We start from the raw sequence: 20,300 nt of genomic DNA, 5'->3' as shown, positions 1-20,300 counted from the left end.
ATTTACATTTGGATGGGATCCTTCCGGGCCACGTGTTTGATATCGAGAGGGGGGGGGAGATCGGAACGGGGGGGAGGGGCACAAGCTTCATGAGCGGTGACGTCACTGGACATAGCGGAACCAAACTCGCCGAGGCAGGAACTTTATGCGTGCAATTGTCGAGGTTTCCATCGTCCGGAAGCGACGAGTGGGAACGGACCGCGATCCCCCCCCCCCCCTCTTCCACCCCCCTCCTCACATCCGCACGTGTCCCACGCGATTTGTTTACATTTTGTCCGTGATATAATTCGTTATTTTTATTAAAATTTAATTTTTAACAAAAGCAATTTTTTTATTTTTTTTACCCGTGTCGTATTGACCGGAGAGTTACCGGCGGGCGGGGAGACACGCTCAAGCTCGGCGTTGTTACTTCCTGGGCGCGTTGCAGGTAAATGTTGCAGGTTTTCACGTTGCGTGCTTTTAACATCTGACCATAGTTGTCCAAAGACTTCTATGCTCTCCGTGTCTGTCAACGCGAGCTGACCGACGTGGTGAAAAACGGTCAAATTAATAACCACGAAATCGCGAGGCTTTGGGAAGGCCTTGAGTCCACCAGGGGGGTTGATCAAATGGCTCTGCACGCGCGTGTGTGTGTGTGTCGCCATATGAATGTGGAATTGACAACCATTGTCTGAAAAGGACTGAACGGAAGACGAGTGCTGCCCAACTCATTCGACGCAACCCCAGCTCGTCACCCCTGGAGTCTCGCTCTCAAAAAAAGCCCACTGGCTTCATTAGCACGTCTCCGCTGATGCTCGCGACTGTTTAAATTCCACGTTCATATGACGGGGAAAAGTTCATCCTAAATTGACAGCAAAAGCGTATCTTAACTTCACGTGTACCGAGCGGCGCAGTCTCACCAGATGTTGAGTATTTTAGCCACTGTGATAGTTCCGATAATAGTGAAAAGACAGTCGCGATTATAATCGTGGCACTGATGATAGTGAGAGTGATAATGATATAAAAGTGATTGTCATGATGGTAGTAATGATGGTAACGTGATAGGAATGGTGATAATGGCACGCGTGTGGTTGTGTTGGTGGCGAGGAGATTGAGGTGGCTGAGCTAGTCGATGAATGGGATTGGTGGGTCGGTGAGTAAATTAAAGTGAGTGGGCAGTGTTTTTGGCTGCGTGGGCAAAGTAGGTGTGTAAATCGGTACCTGAGTGTTCGCCTGAGTGACGTGGTGAGTGGGTGAGTGAATGAGATATGTATTGAGGTGCATACCTGTCAAATCCCTTATCAGTGCCTACCTTATTACAGACCAATTCAGACATTATTGGTCACCTCGTGCCCCTTATAAATCTCAACATTCATCCTACAAAGCCCATCACAATGTAGAAACACAAATAGACAAAAACATTTTGTCCGTATTGAAACGGCCGTCCGCCGTATGGACCTGAAAACTCAATTCCCTTGTACAAGAATACGGGTTGGCAGGTATGGAATTAATGGATAAGTGAGTGACTTATTGAGTTGATGAATTATGCTTCATCTAAACGAACTCGCATTGACCAGCTTGAAGTATGGTTAAAAACCCCCACGACTTGCATGGCATGAGGATGTCCGCAACCAGCAGTGAATTAACAAATGCCTGTGCAAATACATGTGATGATGGCAATGATTGTGGTGATAATTTGGATGATGATGATTGTGGTGTGGTGAACTGGCACGCGAATGGGCCCATAACTCGTGGCGACCGCTTCGCTTGAATTCAGACTTTGCGATGGACGAAATTGAGGAGCAGCTGAGAGAAACTCCGGGGTCGGGAGGAGAAGAGGTGGAGGAGGGGAGCTGCTTGCGCGGAGTTCCAGGTGAGGTCAGCCTCACGCCACGTCCACTCACCTTGACCAAGGCGCCAGATCTCCTGGAATCGTCACCTTTTCCTAGGCGATTCTCCGCTGGGTCGCCTTCCCAGCGCTCGCCATGCACACGAGCCAAGGCGGGCAATGTCGAATTTTATTTGTAAACCAGATTATACTTGACAAGTCTTCGACGCTCCCCCCCCCCTCTTTTGAGCGACAAGATGACGAGGTGATGCGACCTTCTGGTGAACTCGACGTGCCAAACGTGCGGTGTTGTTTTTCACTCGGCAGGTGAAATTTCGTCGTCGCTCGAGGCAGCGGCGGCAGTGGTGACGGAGGAGCCTGGGGATGGTGGAGTCTCGAAGCGACAGCGGAAGAAAATGCTGCGACAGAAGCAGTGGGAGGATGGCCGAGAACAACGCAGGTTTGCGAAGTTAAAGCCAACCGCTTGTACTGCAGGAAAACTTAACAAAGGTTTAATATTTAGAACGATGTATGCCCGTCGTACGACTCGACAACCACCACTGAGTGGATGCTACACTACGGTGGGGTGACTTTCCAGTGAAAAATATCCGATGGATCAGGATTGTTGCTGATAAGCGCAAGTGAACGCACGGTATTCAAACAAGACACGTGGCAACCAAGGTCAGGGCATCCTGATCTGTGGCCGTTCCAGATCCAGCGTTTCCGTGATAACGTTAACAGACCTTTGGATGTTTGCGTAGTCATGCGAATATTTTTTTACATTTTCATCATTTCAATGACAAACAGGATTTTGATATGTTGATTTACGTGTGTAAATGTACAGCCCGTTTTGGAAATTCACTGCTGAATGAGGGCCTAATCATGCCGTGCGGGTGTGGAGTTTATCTTACTATGCTTCCCCAACCTGCGTTGGTGAATTTTACACGTAGACTCCCGTGATCATTATTCGGGATCATAATTCGTTTCTTTTGGGTTAGTTCATGTTGGTATGATGTAACAAAAAATTGTCTTTAACTATAACTCACGAACACCCGACAAAGTCGCATGGCCAAATACGCCAGTTGATTTGTTTTTGCAGCAAACCGGTATGAATGTTGAGAGGCGAGCAAAATGTTGTCAATTTTTGACGACGCGTTTGGCTGGAGATTACAGGCAGCATCATGAGGAGGTGACAAGAGCTCAGCTCTCGGGGGGGAAAGGGCTTCCTGCTCCGGGTCGCTTCACTAGACACAAATGACAGCATCAGGACAGCCATGCCGGTGAAAAAGTTTAATATCCAAGAGTTTAGTGTTGGTTGATTAGATGTCATTGGCAGGTTAGATTAGTGTAATGAAGTGAATCTTTTTAGGGGTTGGTGAAGAGAGAAAAAAAGTGAATATTTTTGAGTGGTTGCTGAAAATAGACTATCCTTAAGTATATCACACTAAATGTGCATGTTGTTTTCTTCGCTTGGGGAGACGAAATTTCCTCACAATGCAAGTGAGACTGAGCATGATATAATGATGTAATAAAAACATTTCACAATTTGTAATGCGCACAAATTCCATGAAATGGACAATACGTTGTTAGATCGCAAACTCCTATAAACTAAAAAAATATTTTGAAGACCCACTGAGCTATATGAGCTTTTTTTTCAGAAGCGACCTGGCCACAAATGATAGTTCATCGAAGTGGCTCATCACGTAAAAATGTATAGCAGCCAATTACCCTAAATGCGTGATGTTGATTCTAAATGTGGAGGGAAAAACCGGAAGACCTGGAGAAAAATCCAAGAGACCATGGGGAGAGAGACGTGTAAAGTGCAAATATATAGTAGGTGACGGTCGGGATCGAACCCACGACCTGTATACCACCCGAGGTAGTTAATATCTCGCCATTGTGGCGGTTCTCAGAGGCATGGGAAACAGGCTCGCGCTTCCTCTTGTGCCAGCCCCTGTAAGTGCGGCGCATTCTGCTGACTCCTGCAGGTAGACGGCACTTTATACATGCAGTGGTCAGGACTACACGATGCCAGTTGTGCAATTGGATGATCATTTTGAGGTGGGGGGGGGGGGGGGGAGAGGTAAAAAAAAAACGAAGACGCTTAGAAAATTATCGTGTCAATCTTGTCCAGGCTGCAGCGGAAGGAGCGGCGCCAGCGGAGGAAGCAGGAGGGGGGCGAGGAACCGGCGAGGAAGCGCGTGCATGCCGAGCCGGAGCCCAGCGGCGTCCGCGTCGCCATCGACTGCGGCTTCGACGACCTCATGCTGCTGCGCGACGTCAAGAAGCTGCACAAGCAGATCCAGCGCTGCTACGCCGAGAACCGGCGCGCGGCACGCTCCGTGCTGGTGAGCGGCGCGCCGCTAACGCACGTTGCTACTTTCGGGCGCTCGCAAAGGGGAATGGGGCGCATCGGAGGGAGGATTTCCAGCGGGGTGAGATGGAGCAACGAAATCCGTTCCCCTTCTCGATGGATCGTTACAACGCATGATCGTTAGCGGTGGCGACTTTGGGAGGCCTTTATCTATCCAGCAGTGGACTTTACACGAACGTTTTGTTCATATCGGATCACCTTTACGACAGTTACCATTCCGCCCCCCCCCCCCTCTGTGGTTGCCCGGACGAAAGACAAACAGAGGTAATGCATAATTCTTTTCGGCTTTAGTTGTAAAATCTAAAAAAAGAAAATTGCTGAACGATCCATCAGCGTCTCACCGGCCGTGTGGCATCTCTCTTCTCGAGTTCTTTTACATTTCGTGGGCTATGGATCGGCGGCGACCGTTTTAGTGACGAGGAGGCGCAGTAAACCTCGTGAAGGTGACCCAGTGCGAACCAACACGTGGTATTAACAAGATGCGTTGCCTTAAATGTGAGTTTAACACGTAGGCCTTCGCGACCAATATTCATAATACAGGTTTTGTTTTTTTTGGGTTAGATCGCGTAAATATATAAATGTGTCGTTAAACCCGCCACCACCCGACACAGCCAATTAGTAAGGTTTGTCACGTAAACAGAACGTGCCAATTCGTTACTAGTACAGCACACCGATGTGTTGGAGAGCAAAGCCACAACATTTACAAAAACGTGGAGTAAAACATCCAGAGCAATCCAGTGAACCTGCAACGTTGGGCCACCATTGTGTGTACGCATGCATGTTGAACTTCTTTCATTGGCCCATCTTGAACTTCTTTCGCACCGTTGGCCCGGCGTTCCACGTTTACTGGCTACAATGGACATACGTGCGCGAATGCAGATGCCGTTGTTCCCTGGAGTATTCCTGCCGCCGTCTGTCGGCAATCAAACGCGTTTTGGAAAGCGTTGAGTAACCCAACGCAGTAGTTTTTTTGCTGAAATTGTTTTGACCCGCCGTGTTACTTTTCCCCAGCTGCTGCTGACCAGTCACAGCGGGCAGCTGAAGACAAACATGGACACGCACGATCGCGGATACCTCAACTGGAAGGTGTGATCTACCTCATTTCCATGTCTTACCGCGTGTTACCATCCGTTACCATTCATTACCATACGTTACCATCAGTTACCATTTGTTACCATCCTTTACCGTGTTTTACCATCGCTTTCAATGCGTGACCACGTGTCACCATCCATTGCCATTAGTTACCGTGCGCTATCATCAGCTACCATGCGTTACCATCCTCTGCAATACATTAACATGCATTCGACTAGAAATGTCTTTTGTGAAGTGGACACTTCCCTAGCCAGGCCCCCCCCCCCGTAACAGTGAGCAGATCAAACCGTGTACTGTACTTCTCTGCTCCTGCGTGTTTGCTCACCCGCCTTCACCACCCCGCATGGACCAGTGTGGTGCCCCAGGAGTCTCCGTGGCTGCAAGCGCCGCCGACGCCGAGGATTGTTCCGATGAGAGATTCGGTTGCCCCGCCGCAACCGGCAAGCCGGAGTATATTCGGTGAAACAAAAAATGATTAAGCCGTCAAAATTGGGTCTCGACATCAGCGAACCTTTGGCGTGCCACAGTTTGTGGAGGGGGAGTCTTTTATTGGGTTGGCAACAACAGGACTGCGGGTAATTTCAGCGCACTCGGTTAATTATCTCACCGCAAGAGCCTCTTGCCGTGCCGGGAGCATCCGAAGTGCACGTGATTGCGTGCGGTCGCCCGTCGCTTATTGTACTTCAAAGTGATTTTCGGCCCCTCGGTAAAGAAGCGGCTGCTGTCCCCCCCCCCCCGTCCGTGACCCAGGGAATCGAGGTGCGAGGGGAGCGCGTTGAGGAGGCCGTGCACACAGCAGAACTTGTCTACCTCACATCCGAGTCGCCGCACACCCTGGCGAGCGTGGAGAGCGGACGCACGTATGTCATCGGCGGCCTGGTCGATCACAACCACCACAAGGTATGACGACGGGAGGGCGGTGAGCGATGGGAGGGCGGTGAGCGATGGGAGGGCGGTGAGCGATGGGAGGGTGGTGAGTGATGGGAGGGCGGTGAGCGATGGGAGGGCGGTGAGCGATGGGAGGGCGGTGAGCGATGGGAGAGCGGTGAGCGATGGGAGGGCAGTGAGCGATAGGAGGGCGGTGAGCGATGGGAGGGCGGTGAGCGATGGGAGGGCGGTGAGCGACGGGAGGGCGGTGAGCGATGGGAGGGCGGTGAGCGATGGGAGAGCGGTGAGCGATGGGAGGGCGGTGAGCGATGGGAGGGCGGTGAGCGATGGGAGAGCGGTGAGTGATGGGAGGGCGATGGGTAATGGGAGAGCGGTGAGCGATGGGAGAGCGGTGAGCGATGGGAGAGCGGTGAGTGATGGGAGGGCGGTGAGTGATGGGAGGGCGGTGGGTAATGGGAGTGTGGTGAGCGATGGGAGGGCGGTGAGCGACGGGAGGGCGGTGAGCGATGGGGGGTTGGTGAGCGATGGGAGGGTTCTCGATTTGAAGTTTTCGTGACTGCAAGGATTCATACTCTTTGGTTTTTTCGGTAAAGTCACGTAGGTAGAAAATTAAAATAAATTAAATCACGACGTTTTTCGGGCACGCTGCTTAAGTGTGTATGTGACACACTTAAAGCGTTTGTGCTTTCGCTGAGGTTTCCCCACCTGAAGAAGGACGCTTGTGTTGCACCCGAAACGTCGTGATTTAATTTATTTTAATTTTATACCTACGTGACTTTACCAAAAAAAAACAAAGAGTATGATGGGAGGGTGATGCGTGATGGTAGGGCGATGCGTGATGGGAGAGTGGTGAGTGATGGGAGAGTGGTGAGTGATGGTAGACCTTCCTTGAGCAAGCCTTCCCCTCTTAAGTCAAATAACAAATAATAATCACACCCCACCCTCGGCAGAACCCAGAGAGGGAAGTGAACCGAGACCGTGGGCACTCTCCGACTCGAACCTCCCGAACCGATGAGACTCTGCAGATCATTTTGCCTTTTTCCAAATCGTTCCTTTTGGACTTTCCTCCTGAATCCCCGCATGAACTTTCGCGCTCGCCACTCTCGTAAACGCCGCCCAGGGTGACTCGTGGCTCCGTCAGGTCTGCCGTGACGCCGGCCTAGCCTCACGGTGGCACGGTGGACACTCCACTCTGGTTGGTGCAACGAGGAACCTTCGTCCGCCACGCGTTCCTGATGATTTCGATGTGGGGGGGGGGGGAAGGGTTGGATGAGGCACTAAAGCTGACGGTGATGCTGACCAAAATACTAAAACAAAGATCCCCCGTATAACATTGACAGACTGCCAGGGCAAGTGCTGTTAGTGAGTAGCACCTATGAAGGCCGGCACTATGGCATACAAAGGGGTGGGTAGCCAACACCACGCCCGGCCGCCTTTGTCTCCCTGGCGGCAAAGTTTACACATCAGACCGGGTACACATTTGAGGCTGAGTTGACCTCGGGGAGGCCCATGACTGGTTCAGATAATCGTCACTGGTGGTGGCTGTAAGCGGGAATCGAACCCGGATCAACGGGTTCGTAGAGCAGTGCGCTAACCGCTACACTACCAATTCCCACTAATTTGTATGTGCGTACTCTCACACACGCATGCCTGCGTGTGTGTGCGTGTGTAGATTAGTGTGATTACACATACATGTTATGTGTATGTACACTCAAGCCTGCACTCAAGCCCAGTATCCGGTTCGGATAATCGTCACTCGGGGGAGGGGGTGGGGGGTGGGGTCGCCGGGTTCGTAGCGCGGCACGCTAACCGCTGTGCCACCACTCCCCATCGCCGTCGTCGTCGTTGTCGTTGACCTCATCGCCATCGTCGTTGACATCGTCGTCGTCGTTGACCTCATCATCGTCGTCGTTGACCTCATCGTCGTTGTCGTTGACCTCATCGTCGTCGTCGTTGACCTCGTCGTCGTCGTTGACCTCATCGTCGTCGTCGTTGACCTCGTCGTCGTCGTCGTTGACCACATCGCCGTTGTCGTTGACCTCATCGCCGTCGTCGTTGACCTCATCGTCGTCGTCGTTGACCTCGTCGTCGTCGTCGTTGACCTCATCGCCATCGTCGTTGACATCGTCGTCGTCGTTGACCTCATCATCGTCGTCGTTGACCTCATCGTCGTTGTCGTTGACCTCATCGTCGTCGTCGTTGACCTCATCGTCGTCGTCGTTGACCTCATCGTCGTTGTCGTTGACCTCATCGCCATCGTCGTTGACATCGTCGTCGTCGTTGACCTCATCATCGTCGTCGTTGACCTCATCGTCGTTGTCGTTGACCTCATCGTCGTCGTCGTTGACCTCGTCGTCGTCGTCGTTGACCTCATCGTCGTCGTCGTTGACCTCGTCGTCGTCGTCGTTGACCACATCGCCGTTGTCGTTGACCTCATCGCCGTCGTCGTTGACCTCATCGTCGTCGTCGTTGACCTCGTCGTCGTCGTCGTTGACCTCGTCGTCGTCGTCGTTGACCTCATCGTCGTCGTCGTTGACCTCATCGTCGTCGTCGTTGACCTCATCGTCGTTGTCGTTGACCTCATCGTCGTTGACCTCATCGTCGTCGTCGTTGACCTCATTGTCGTTGTCGTTGACCTCATCGCCGTCGTCGTTGACCTCATCGTCGTTGACCTCATCGTCGTCGTCGTTGACCTCATCGTCGTCGTCGTTGACCTCATCGTCGTCGTCGTTGACCTCATCGTCGTCGTCGTTGACCTCATCGTCGTTGACCTCATCGTCGTCGTCGTTGACCTCATCGTCGTTGTCGTTGACCTCATCGCCGTCGTCGTTGACCTCATCGCCGTCGTCGTTGACCTCATCGCCGTCGTCGTTGACCTCATCGCCGTCGTCGTTGACCTCATCGCCGTCGTCGTTGACCTCATCGCCGTCGTCGTTGACCTCATCGCCGTCGTCGTTGACCTCATCGCCGTCGTCGTTGACCTCATCGTCGTTGTCGTTGACCTCATCGTCGTCGTCGTTGACCTCATCGTCGTCGTCGTTGACCTCATTGTCGTTGTCGTTGACCTCATCGTCGTCGTCGTTGACCTCATCGCCGTCGTCGTTGACGTCATCCTCGTTGTCGTTGACCTCATCGTCGTTGTCGTTGACCTCATCGTCGTTGTCGTTGACCTCATCGTCGTCGTCGTTGACCTCATCGTCGTCGTCGTTGACCTCATCGTCGTTGTCGTTGACCTCATCGTCGTTGTCGTTGACCTCATCGTCGTTGTCGTTGACCTCATCGTCGTCGTCGTTGACCTCATCGCCGTCGTCGTTGACCTCATCGTCGTCGTCGTTGACCTCATCGTCGTTGTCGTTGACCTCATCGTCGTTGACCTCATCGTCGTCGTCGTTGACCTCATTGTCGTTGTCGTTGACCTCATCGCCGTCGTCGTTGACCTCATCGTCGTTGTCGTTGACCTCATCGTCGTTGACCTCATCGTCGTCGTCGTTGACCTCATCGTCGTTGTCGTTGACCTCATCGCCGTCGTCGTTGACCTCATCATCGTCGTCGTTGACCTCATCGTCGTTGTCGTTGACGTCATCCTCGTTGTCGTTGACCTCATCGTCGTTGTCGTTGACCTCATCGCCGTCGTCGTTGACCTCATCGTCGTTGTCGTTGACCTCATCGTCGTTGTCGTTGACCTCATCGTCGTCGTCGTTGACCTCATCGTCGTTGACCTCATCGTCGTTGTCGTTGACCTCATCGTCGTTGACCTCATCGTCGTTGTCGTTGACCTCATCGCCGTCGTCGTTGACCTCATCGCCGTCGTCGTTGACCTCATCGTCGTTAACCTCATCGTCGTCGTCGTTGACCTCATCCTCGTTGTCGTTGACCTCATCGTCGTTGTCGTTGACCTCATCGTCGTTGTCGTTGACCTCATCGTCGTCGTCGTTGACCTCATCGTCGTTGTCGTTGACCTCATCGTCGTCATCGTTGACATCGTCGTCGTCGTTGACCTCGTCGTCGTCGTCGTTGACCTCATCGTCGTTGTCGTTGACCTCATCGTCGTCGTCGTTGACCTCATCGTCGTTGTCGTTGACCTCATCGTCGTCGTCATTGACCTCATCGTCGTTGTCGTTGACCTCATCGTCATCGTCGTTGACCTCATCGTCGTTGTCGTTGACCTCATCGTCGTTGACCTCATCGTCGTCATCGTTGACATCGTCGTCGTCGTTGACCTCATCGTCGTCGTTGACCTCATCGTCGTCGTCGTTGACCTCATCGTCGTTGTCGTTGACCTCATCGTCGTTGACCTCATCGTCGTCGTCGTTGACCTCATCGTCGTCGTCGTTGACCTCATCGCCGTTGTCGTTGACCTCATCGTCGTTGACCTCATCGTCGTTGACCTCATCGTCGTCGTCGTTGACCTCATCGTCGTCGTCGTTGACCTCATCGTCGTTGACCTCATCGTCGTCGTCGTTGACCTCATCGTCGTCGTCGTTGACCTCATCGTCGTCGTCGTTGACCTCATCGTCGTCGTCGTTGACCTCATCGTCGTCGTCGTTGACCTCATCGTCGTCGTCGTCGTCTTCTCAGGGCCTGACGCTGCAGAAGGCGGAGGAGCTGGGGGTGGAGCACGCGCGTCTCCCGCTCGACGACTACGTCAAGATGTCGAGCCGCAAGGTCCTCACCGTCAACCACGGTAACCGCGGCGACCCCGAGGTCCCACTCGAGCCTCGCATGAGTACCTGGTGCGGCTTGTAACGTGAAAAAAAACACCGCCACGAGGGAGACAAAGGCGGCCGGCCGTCGTGCTGGCCAACCCCCACCCCCCCCCCCCTCGTGTGCCACAGTGCTGGCCTTTATTAGGTGCTGCTACTTGCGAACAGCACTTGCCCCAATAGTTGACGATTTATACAGGGGGAACTTTGTCTTGTGTCCGTGTCCGTGTGTAGCACTTGAAGCAACAGAGGATCTTTGTCTTCGTGTGTGTCTTTGAGGGTATGTTTAGTACGCCTCAAGTGAGTGTCTGGTGCGGTGTGTGAACATCGCCACTCGAGAGACTCCGCCTCAAACGAGTACCTGGTGTGATGTAGAAACATCGGGAGACAAAGGTGGGCAAGCGCGGTGCTGGCAACGCCACCTCATTGCGAGGTCATGCCATAGGTGCTCGCTAACACACTACTTGCCCCAATAGTCTCTACGGCTATATGGGGGATCTTTTTATTTTGGTGCCTTTGGAACTGCCAAGTCTGACCCACTCGTGTTTGCACTGCGAGCTATAAGGTCACTGTGACCTCGTGATTGACACTTTGCAGATTTACACACTTTAGGTCTATCTCAATAACTATTCATCGTACAGCGTGTGTGTATGTATGTGTATACGTGTGTATTAGTACTAGTACACAAAGTGCACCTGGCCTGGCACTGGCGCTGTGGTGACATAATGTCACTTAGTGGCGAATGGCGGGTATCGGTATATATGTGTGTGTATGTGTGTTAAAACACAGAGTGGTAGTGTAACGGTTAGCGCGCTGCACTATGAACCCGGCCACCCGAGTTCGATTCCCGCTTACACCAGTGATGATTATCTGAACCGGTCCTGGCCTTCCCTCAGGTCGACTCAGCCTCAAATGAGCACCTGGTGCGGTGTGTAAACATCACCACCGGGGAGGCAATTGCAGCCGGGCGTGGTGCTGGCCACCCATCCTGCCCCCTCGTGTGCCGTGCCGGCCTTCACAGGTGCTCGCTAAACAGCACTTGCACCGACAGTCTGTTAAGGCCGTACGGGGGGCGTCTTTGTGCGCTAAAACACAGAGAGTTGGCGCTGTGGGGAGCACAGTTGGTGCATCTGCCAGTCGTCTCAGGTCAGGCAACTCGTGGCACCTGGGTCTGTCGCGTGACCTCTTTCCAGCGAGCCTTCGACACTTCACGTGGCCCCAAAGTGCACCTAGCCTGGCACAAGCGCCGTGGCGGCGTCACTGCCACTTAGTGGCAAACGGCTGTTGTGGTGCGTTAAATGTTACGCCGAAGGACCATTGCTTGAACTGTCATCTTTTTATCAATATTTACGTTTCCTCTCTGGTGGAGTGTTAATTATAGATTTGAAGTTTTCGTGACTGCAAGGATCCATATTCTTTTTCTTTCAGTAAAGTCACGTAGGTAGAAATTAAATAAATAAAAATTCAATTAAATACAACAAAAATGAAAACAACTAAATTAAATCGAATGATTTAACTTAGTTGTTTTCATTTTTGTTAAATTAAATCATTTTATTTAATTTAGTTTTCATTTTTGTTTTATTTGATTGGAAATTTTATTTATTTTCCCCCCTACGTGACTTTACCGAAAGAACCAAAGAATATGGTGGAGTGTCATCGATGAGCGTTGTTGACTTTTTGTTCAAAGCGGGGGGGGGGGGGGGGTCATCTCTCAGTTTAAAGTGCGGTTATTGTTATCCTTCGCCTGTGACCGAATCACCCAGAATGCACCCCGATCTCGTCACATCTCGGAAGCTGAGCAGGATGTGCAAGCACAGCGCTCAAACAGGGTGCCGTGCGGTGGCTGCGGGGCTGCGCTACACAGCGGGCAGCAGAGAACAGTGCGGGAAAAATCTTTTGTTGGACTGTACTTCTACGCTCCCGCATCTTGACCGGCGTGGTGAAGGATAGTCAATCAAGCCCCACGAGTCCTACGGCATGCAGAGGCCCTTATCCAGCAGTGGGTTCACAGCGGGGCCTCGGGACACGTCATTACATTACCGTGGCAAGAAATTGCCGTTGTGTTAAATTGTTCTGCCCTTCATGGGTGCTCACTCACAACAGTTGGCCCAGAAGGATCTTCGTCTCCTGTGTGTAAATATATATCTCGCCTGAATTTGAATAATTTCTTAATGCTTTCCAGCTGAGGTTGAAGATGGCACTAATGGTTGTCCTTCACCCGTTCCTCCGATTAGCATCGTTGGTTACGTACAGTGCAAAAGATTCACCATGCATACACACATGTCCATGTTTCTCATCCACGTGAAATGTACGTGTGGAGCCTCTGTAAACCCACTGCTGGAGGAAGGCCTCCCCAATGCCATGCTAGTCAAAGGGGGTTTTGACCATACTTCACCAGACCGCTAAGTACGGGGAGAGCCATAGGAGCATAGTACAGCAATCGGTTTTTCCACACTCTCCTCTGCTGACAATATAATTTCGATGAAAAGATTCTGCAAAAATATATATACATACATACATCAACAGTAACACAGTTGTGTTACTGTTATAGGCATGTATCCTATTGAAATCCGACCACATTGATGAAAGGGTCTCCCAAAACTTGGCCGTAAGAAACCAGGGCTAAGTAGAAAACGCTTTTTTTCTACGTGAGAGCCACAAACTGCAACTGAAGCAACTTTGTTAATATATTCAAATTACATTTGTCCTGACAGCACCCGTCAGCTTCTCCGCCGCTGATTAAACACTCTGTCCGAAGACGGACGCCGTCATTGGGAATCGTTAAGACGATGCGTGCGTGTGATTTTTTTTCCTCCTTGTGTTTTCCTGCTCTCTACGCTACCGCCCCCCTCCCCCCCCACACACACCACCCGGGCCGGCCGCTCTCAGTGTTCGAGATCCTTCTCGCGTACCTCGACCTGGGGGACTGGCGCGGCGCCTTCCTCCGCGTGCTGCCGGACCGCAAGCAGGTCGTCCCCATTACCCACGAGGCCTCTCCGCCGGCAACGAGCGACGAGAACGGTTGCCGCGGCGCCGCCGCCGTCGTCGTCAAGGACCGCGAGCTCCGTTGCCGAGACGACGGTGGAGACGCCGCGGGCCCGCAGACGGGAGGCCCCGGGGTGAATCCCAAGAGGAGCGAATCGGTGAATGCGGAAACGGGAGGCTCGTTAGGTCTGGAGATGGGGGATGGAATGAATTTGGGCAAGAGCAAATCGGTGAATCCTGAGATGGGGGAGACCCAGTGAATCCTGGGAGGGGAGATGCAGACGTGAATCCAGAGAAGAATGAATCGGTGGATGCGGAGATACGAGACTCGTTGCGTCCAGAGATGGGAGATGATGCGGTGGATGTGGAAAAGAGAGACTCGGTGAATGTATAAACAGGGAGACTTATTGGAGATTGGAGATGCAATGCATGTAGATATGGACATAGTAAATTATGTAAATCCTGAGATTGGAGATCAAATTAATACAGAGGTGGAAGACCAGTCGAATGTGGAGAATAGAGACTCGGTAATATCTGGAGGTGGGAGGCGAATGTCTGGGATGACAGACAGATGCGGTGTGCATCCAGCGATGAGAAGCTCTGTAAATCCACAAGAGAAGGGCTCGGCAGCATTGGGAGATGCCGTGCATCCAGAGAGGAGAGATGCCGTTAATGTGGAGGGAGGGTGGGGGGCAGATTCGGTGAACCCAGCAACAAGGAAAACCTCATGAATCTGATGACTTGAAGCTCCTTGAATGCATCAAGGCCACGTGACGCACTCTGGCAGGGGTGGGCGGGGAACGTACGACACGACGCAGCCCCTCGCGGCTTCATTTCATTCGCCCCCGGGACCACGTGGGCCAAGGCCTACGACTGCAAAACAGCCGCGCAGGCGCTCCGTGTCCCATCGCCGCCGCCGGTGCCGCAGCCACTTGTCTGTCTGCTGCGGAGCCGCGACGCGACATGGGCACCGCGTTGGCGAGAGGGGAGCGGGCGCAGGGTGTTGCCGCCTTCGTTGCGGTCGGGCTGAGGAGCCCGGGCGATGTGTGGTCGCCTTGCCAAAGTTACTGGACGGTCCTTTTTCGGCCCTCGTTAAGGAAAAGTGTCCCCCTCCCCCCATCCCTGCGCTAGGGCAATTTTAGGGCAACCGTTGCCAGCAATCGTCACCGGTCAGCGCATTCACTATGAGCGACCGTGGCCACTTTGGTGGTGCGACAGTGGCAGTGAGTCGACGGATTTCTTTCCAGCCAATGAAAAGGGAGTTTATTGAAAATGTGCTTTGTATGGACGGCGATTGGTCTGCAAAGCACAGAAACCCCCGGGGCAGCCACATGATTGGAGGTTGCCATCCCTGTTGCGCAAGTAATAAAAAAAAATTCATTCAATAGCAAATGGTATAAAGGGGTGGAGGGGGTGGGTGGCACAGTGGTAAGTGCACAAGTGACCTAACATAGGTGGCACTTGACATCTTCACCGGTTCTAGGCCTCCCTTTCCTACCGGCACCCTTCGTGCTTTTTTTTTACCAGTATGGTAAAGTATGGTCAATCAACTCCCATAACCAACACATTGTAGGCAATGCTGTCATTCAGCAGTGGATTGATAAAAGGCTGTTAGATATCACTAATCATTAAAATGGTGCAGAAACTTGCTGGTGACTATCGAGGCTATAAATTGCTCTCAAGTTTCCCTCGCTGATCAGTGTACGTGTATGTATGCTGAACTTCTTTCGCACCGTCCGTAGCCAGCCGTGCTAATCGGAGGCCTTAGGAGATGGGTCGAATTCCCCAGAGACGGTGGACGGCGACGTGAGTCTAGCGAGACGGGAAATTCGCGACACGGGAAATCTGGCAGAATTAATCGTAGGCGAGCATTGCTAGGAGGTGCGGATGGTGGCCTGAGCGGTGCGAGTGGCAACAGAGCAAATGGACGAGGCCGGAACTCCAACCTCCGGCCAAATTGGCGATGGGAGAGTAGACGGGAGGGCGAAGTAGGGGGGGAATGGCTGTGACGAAGGCCATCGTGAACAATTCATGGGGCTCACCGCAGCATCGGGGACGTCCACGGGGCCACCCATGCCTGCAGGTTGCGTCTTCTTGGAGAAATGCAAGTGAAATGTTTTACGAAAGTTTTGTATTTATTTTAGCTTGAATTTTATTTTTAAATTCCGGTATACGAAGAGGGTGGCCAGGCGGCTACCGAGATCCTGAGTTGCAACCGCGTACGGCGAGTTAGACCGGTTCTCGCGTGCAGTGATTTGATGGTCCTCGGCCTGGTCACCAATGATCGCACGAAAAAAATCGTCAAATTTAAATTGTTGCTGCTCTGAGAAATAAAATAAAAAAATATCGGAGGCCATCCGTAATGCAAGGAACGTTCTCTCTAGCAGGGTGGGAGGAAAAATGTTGCCACCTTCCCCCCCCCCCCTCTTACTGTGCACACCTTGGAGGGATCTCGAAAGCGTTTTATGCGATATCCGCTTCTGCGGGCCACTCTCCCTCCCAACGCGGAGTGAAGCACTGCTCTAAGAGAGTTCCGAATGGGGCCTCCATCGCGTGGCGCGACACCGATGGCACAAATCGCGATAAAAGTTTTGGGGGAACAAAAGTCACACGTAAAGTTGCGAATGCTGTTTGTTTTTATTAAGCAGATATAGAACATCTGCCGACGCACGGTGAAGTTTGACATGAATATTCCATTGCAAATAAAACCTACTTTGAATATACGTCTGCAAAATATTGGTTCTGACATCTGCTTTCAGCTACTTTTGACCCAAAACACAACTTTCCACGCCTCTGCAAGAAACCTCTCTTTCTCCGCCGATATTTCAACCCAACGGCAAATGAGCGTATCCCGCGGGGAAACAAACACGTGATCCATTTACAGATACCCCGCTGGATTCCAACGAGCCCGCTTGAGGGATCCTCTCAGCGGGCGGTCGGATAACCGCAAGAGCGACGGCCCGCTAGACAACAGCGAAGAAGTGCCGGGATACGTGACCGAGCGCTATTAAGAACGGTGGGAGACCAACAGAGACTTTGAATTTAAAAAAATCGATTTTCCACTAATTTCTTAAACAGTATCCATAATTGCTTTTTTGGGTTAGGGCCACGTGGTGGTGCTGGTGGCTTTATGCGGATGTTCTTGTCGTTTAACCCTTCGCCACCCGACGAGGCTGTCACGTTCACCAAGGTACGCGTGGCTTCTACGTGGCCCAGCGCATCGATCAATTTCCAACCAACGAAGCTCCTCGTCGCCACCGTGGCTTCAGCCTGGGAGTCCTCCACAGGGCGGGCGCAATCGCCCCCCCCCCGTGTCGAGAGGCTTTACCCCCCACAAAGCCCCACGGCAATGCGTGGCGAGTTGTTTGAGTTCCTGTTCGGTTCGGTTAGACGGGTGCGCTCCTGCCAATGAGAGCATCTGGTAATCGGGCAGCGTTTGTTTAATGGGGCACTTCTCGGCTGATGATTCCCAGAAGGGTCAAAACCGGTCCGGAGTTTGTTCAAACAGTTGCAGTTTGGTAATGTTGGTATGGGCTAAAAAAAGCTTTTGTATGTGGAGACAACGAAGTTCACCTTATATGTTGTTTAAACCCATAATGCTGCATGTCAGCTTATATTGAATTTGTGCTCTGTACGCATCTGCCGCGAGTACATTTCATTGCAACCGAGCGAAGAGCGGGGGTTCGGGTCAGAAATAATCACCTCTATGGGTGAGAAGCACTTCCACGCAAGCACCAAAAACTGGCATTGCCTCTCGAGTTTTACAGTTCAATTCACGCAGCAGGTTTCTGAGCAAGGGACACCATCGTACCGCGAGCTATCCGAAATGTTTTTGCCAAGTTAACGAAGGGTTGTCTCTCGACCAGCTGGGTTTTTACGTTTTCAAAATGCCAAGCTAAGTTACTGTGGAGTGGTGAGCACACGGGGGACCTCTTTGTTTTATTGCGCATTCCAAAGAGGTCGTGAATTGACCTCGAAAACAAACAAGCAAACAAAAACGATCAAGATGCTTTGAAAAGCGGAAACGTCTTTCGATGTTTCAAATAGTCGAGAGACGCACAAGCGCATCGAGCACAATCGCTCACTTTTGCGCGACCTAAGGTTAAAACAGCAAATATTAACGCGCCTAAGTGGAAGTGCGGAACTACTCTTTTTGTTTAATGTACGCCGCTCTCTTCAGAGTCCACGCCGTGTGTCGGTAATCGCCGGACGTTGCAATCATTTAGTGGTGCCGGTTTTATTCCGCCGAAAAGATTCAATCGTGAGCTGGGCGGCTCGTCAGAAAAAAATTGGTTATCGCACGGAAGTGCGATTCATTAAGTAGAGACTCAATAAAAAAAAACATTTTAAACCTACATCAGTAAAATTTAGACTTCATTTTTATATATATTGTGCAGTATGAAAAAATAAGAATACTTTTAACCTTTTCTGGCAATAAAACACCTGCTTTACACCTGTTTCATTTCCAGATTTTAAAAAAACCTATTCTAATTTTTTCATACTGCACAATATATGAATGAAAATGAAGTCTAAATTTTACTGGTGTAGGTTTACACCTGTTTATAGCCAGAAAGTGTAAAACCCATTATTATTTTGTCACACTTTAATACTGGCAAAAAGGTCCCATTTTATAATTGTGCAGTGATGGGTGGATTGCGACCCTGTCGATGTTTGCCTACAGGAGAAAACCGGCACCACTGACGTTTTGCCGTGCGCGCGCACGTACACGTAGTTACCGCCGGCAACGGAATTATCTCACCTGGCGACCACGGTAACGATCTCTCTCACACACACACACACCTGAGCCACTTCACCGAACAAGCCGACAGGCACGGGCCGGCTTCCCGCTTCTCAACCACACCGTGGATTTCCTCTCTCCTGACCGGCAGAGCCCTCGTAGCGCAAGCATCGGTGTTTTACACAAACGTACATTCGGTGGTTGCCAACACGTCATTGACGGCTCGGAGTCCGTGCCTGGTGGAATTTGGTCGTACGAGGCTCTTGACACACACAAAGACAAAGATCCACCCGTGTAGCCTTAATAGACTGCTGGGGCAAGTGCTGTTGAGCGAGCACCTACGAAGGTCGGCACGGCACACGAGGGAGTGGGTGGCCAGCACCACGCCCGGCCGCATTTGTCTCCCTAGTGGCGATGTTCACACACCACACCAGGTACTCATTTGTGGCTGAGCCGATCTGGGGAAGGCCCAGGACCGGTTCAGATAATCGACACCGGTGCTGTTGGCCGTGAGCGGGAATCGAACTCGGGTCGCCGGGGTTCGTAGCGCAGCGTAGCGCTACCGCTACGCCGCCGCTCCCCCCTCCGCACACTCCATCAGATCTGGGCTGCGCTGTGCTTGGGCTGGGCAGGTCTTTGCGCGCTTTCGCCGGGCGTGTGAGGGGTCTTGGTGTATCGGAGCTTGGCATCTACAGGTGCGGCAGGGAGCTGGTGCTGTTGCTGCTGCTGCTGCTGCTCCGCCTTCCTGCCGCTGCGTGGTTTGGCCGACGCCGAGGCCGGCGCGACGTCCGCCTCGGCCGCACGGGCGGCGCCCGTAGGCCCGGCGGAGGCCCGCGGCACTCGGGGCCTGGAGGCGGCGGAGCGGGTGATGTCGTCGGCCGACGAGGACCTCTGGATCGTGAGCACCTCGGCATCGCCGACTCTCTCTGCGTTGTCGTCAATGACAAAAACGGACGGGCCGGAGAAATCCTCGGTCAAAAAACACCTCAAAGAGTTCCCGCCTTTGGTTGAACAACAATTCAATGAACTGAGACGCTACGTTTGGAAGTGAGGAGGAAGCATCGGTAAGTAGAGAAATAAATGCAATCACCAGAATTGTCATTCACGCTGCCCTACAATAGGAAGGGGTGGAGCGGTGGCACGCTGGCTTGCAAACTGCATGAATGATTCAAGCTTTAATAATCGTTTTTAGTTTTATATTGGCGTCGTTCGTGCAAATTGTGCGTCTCACAATCGCCGAGGAATCAGAGACAAGCCGGAAGGCAGCAGCCAGGTCAGTGAGCCGGAGCCGGCAATTGCCCAAGCTCTGCAGCCCTCTACGTCAGTGGCGGATTATCCTCGTAGCAAAAGTAGCTACACGTGTAGTAGCCACGGGCCCCGCACTTTCAAGGGCCCCGCACTTTCAAGGGCCCCGCGCTAAATGCTTATCAATTCCGGTTCAGTGATTCTGCACTTGCTCTATAACTATAGTACTATACCGCCTTCAACTTTTATGAACAACTGGGTGTTTAAGGTTAGCGATTTGTCGTATTATCTGGCTGTATAGAAAATGAAAGAATACAATTACTTTACTATGAACGTTACAAATGTGTGTTTTAATATTAACGTGTTTTTTTGTATTTAGGGCCCCTTCATAACATATGCTACAGGCCCCGCACTAACTTAATCCGGCACTACTCTACGTATGAATGTTGAACTTCTTTCGCACCATGC

At 51.9% G+C, this 20,300-nt stretch overlaps 3 protein-coding genes across 10 annotated transcripts in view; 1 reads left to right on the top strand and 2 right to left on the bottom strand.

Annotated features, from left to right (window-relative positions):
* Window positions 1-2,141, bottom strand: part of LOC116951057 (microsomal triglyceride transfer protein large subunit-like) — a 37,620-nt gene extending 35,479 nt beyond the window's left edge. The window contains exon 1 of one of the 2 annotated variants that reach the window (XM_076073262.1): window positions 1,884-2,141. Coding sequence is in view for 1 of the 2 variants with exons in the window: in XM_076073261.1 (XP_075929376.1) it covers window positions 7-113 (107 nt within the window). In the remaining variant the exon portion in view is untranslated. Of the gene's footprint in view, window positions 1-6; window positions 147-1,883 lie in introns of those variants that run through there. The other variant, XM_076073261.1, reaches the window with a different exon arrangement.
* TRMT10A (tRNA methyltransferase 10A) lies at window positions 117-16,572 on the top strand. 2 transcript variants are annotated; one of them, XM_032969414.2, is made up of 8 exons: window positions 117-427; window positions 1,757-1,852; window positions 2,135-2,267; window positions 3,942-4,155; window positions 5,193-5,267; window positions 6,024-6,173; window positions 10,740-10,845; window positions 13,754-16,572. In XM_032969414.2, exons 2-8 carry the CDS (start codon window positions 1,765-1,767, stop codon window positions 14,107-14,109), a joined length of 1,122 nt encoding a protein of 373 aa, XP_032825305.2. In that variant the 5' UTR covers window positions 117-427; window positions 1,757-1,764; the 3' UTR covers window positions 14,110-16,572. The 2 variants fall into 2 exon arrangements, with proteins under 2 accessions (XP_032825305.2, XP_075929383.1); XM_076073268.1 differs by lacking the exon at window positions 117-427 and adding an exon at window positions 476-1,478.
* The window catches only part of LOC116950977 (protein TBATA-like), a 33,042-nt gene continuing 29,213 nt past the window's right edge, over window positions 16,472-20,300 (bottom strand). For all 6 annotated transcript variants that reach the window (XM_032969210.2, XM_032969211.2, XM_032969208.2 and 3 more), the window contains one exon: window positions 16,472-19,513. In XM_032969210.2, the coding sequence (XP_032825101.2) occupies window positions 19,185-19,513 (329 nt within the window). In that variant the 3' untranslated portion in view covers window positions 16,472-19,184. The remainder of the gene's footprint in view (window positions 19,514-20,300) is intronic.

This window comes from Petromyzon marinus, chromosome 41, assembly GCF_048934315.1.
Source record: "Petromyzon marinus isolate PM22_M1 ecotype Great Lakes invasive population chromosome 41, UKy_Petmar_22M1.pri1.0, whole genome shotgun sequence".
In the NCBI taxonomy this organism is placed as follows: Eukaryota; Metazoa; Chordata; class Hyperoartia; order Petromyzontiformes; family Petromyzontidae; genus Petromyzon; species Petromyzon marinus.
Note: the sequence above shows the minus strand (reverse complement) of the source record. Positions and strands in the feature narration are given on the sequence as shown.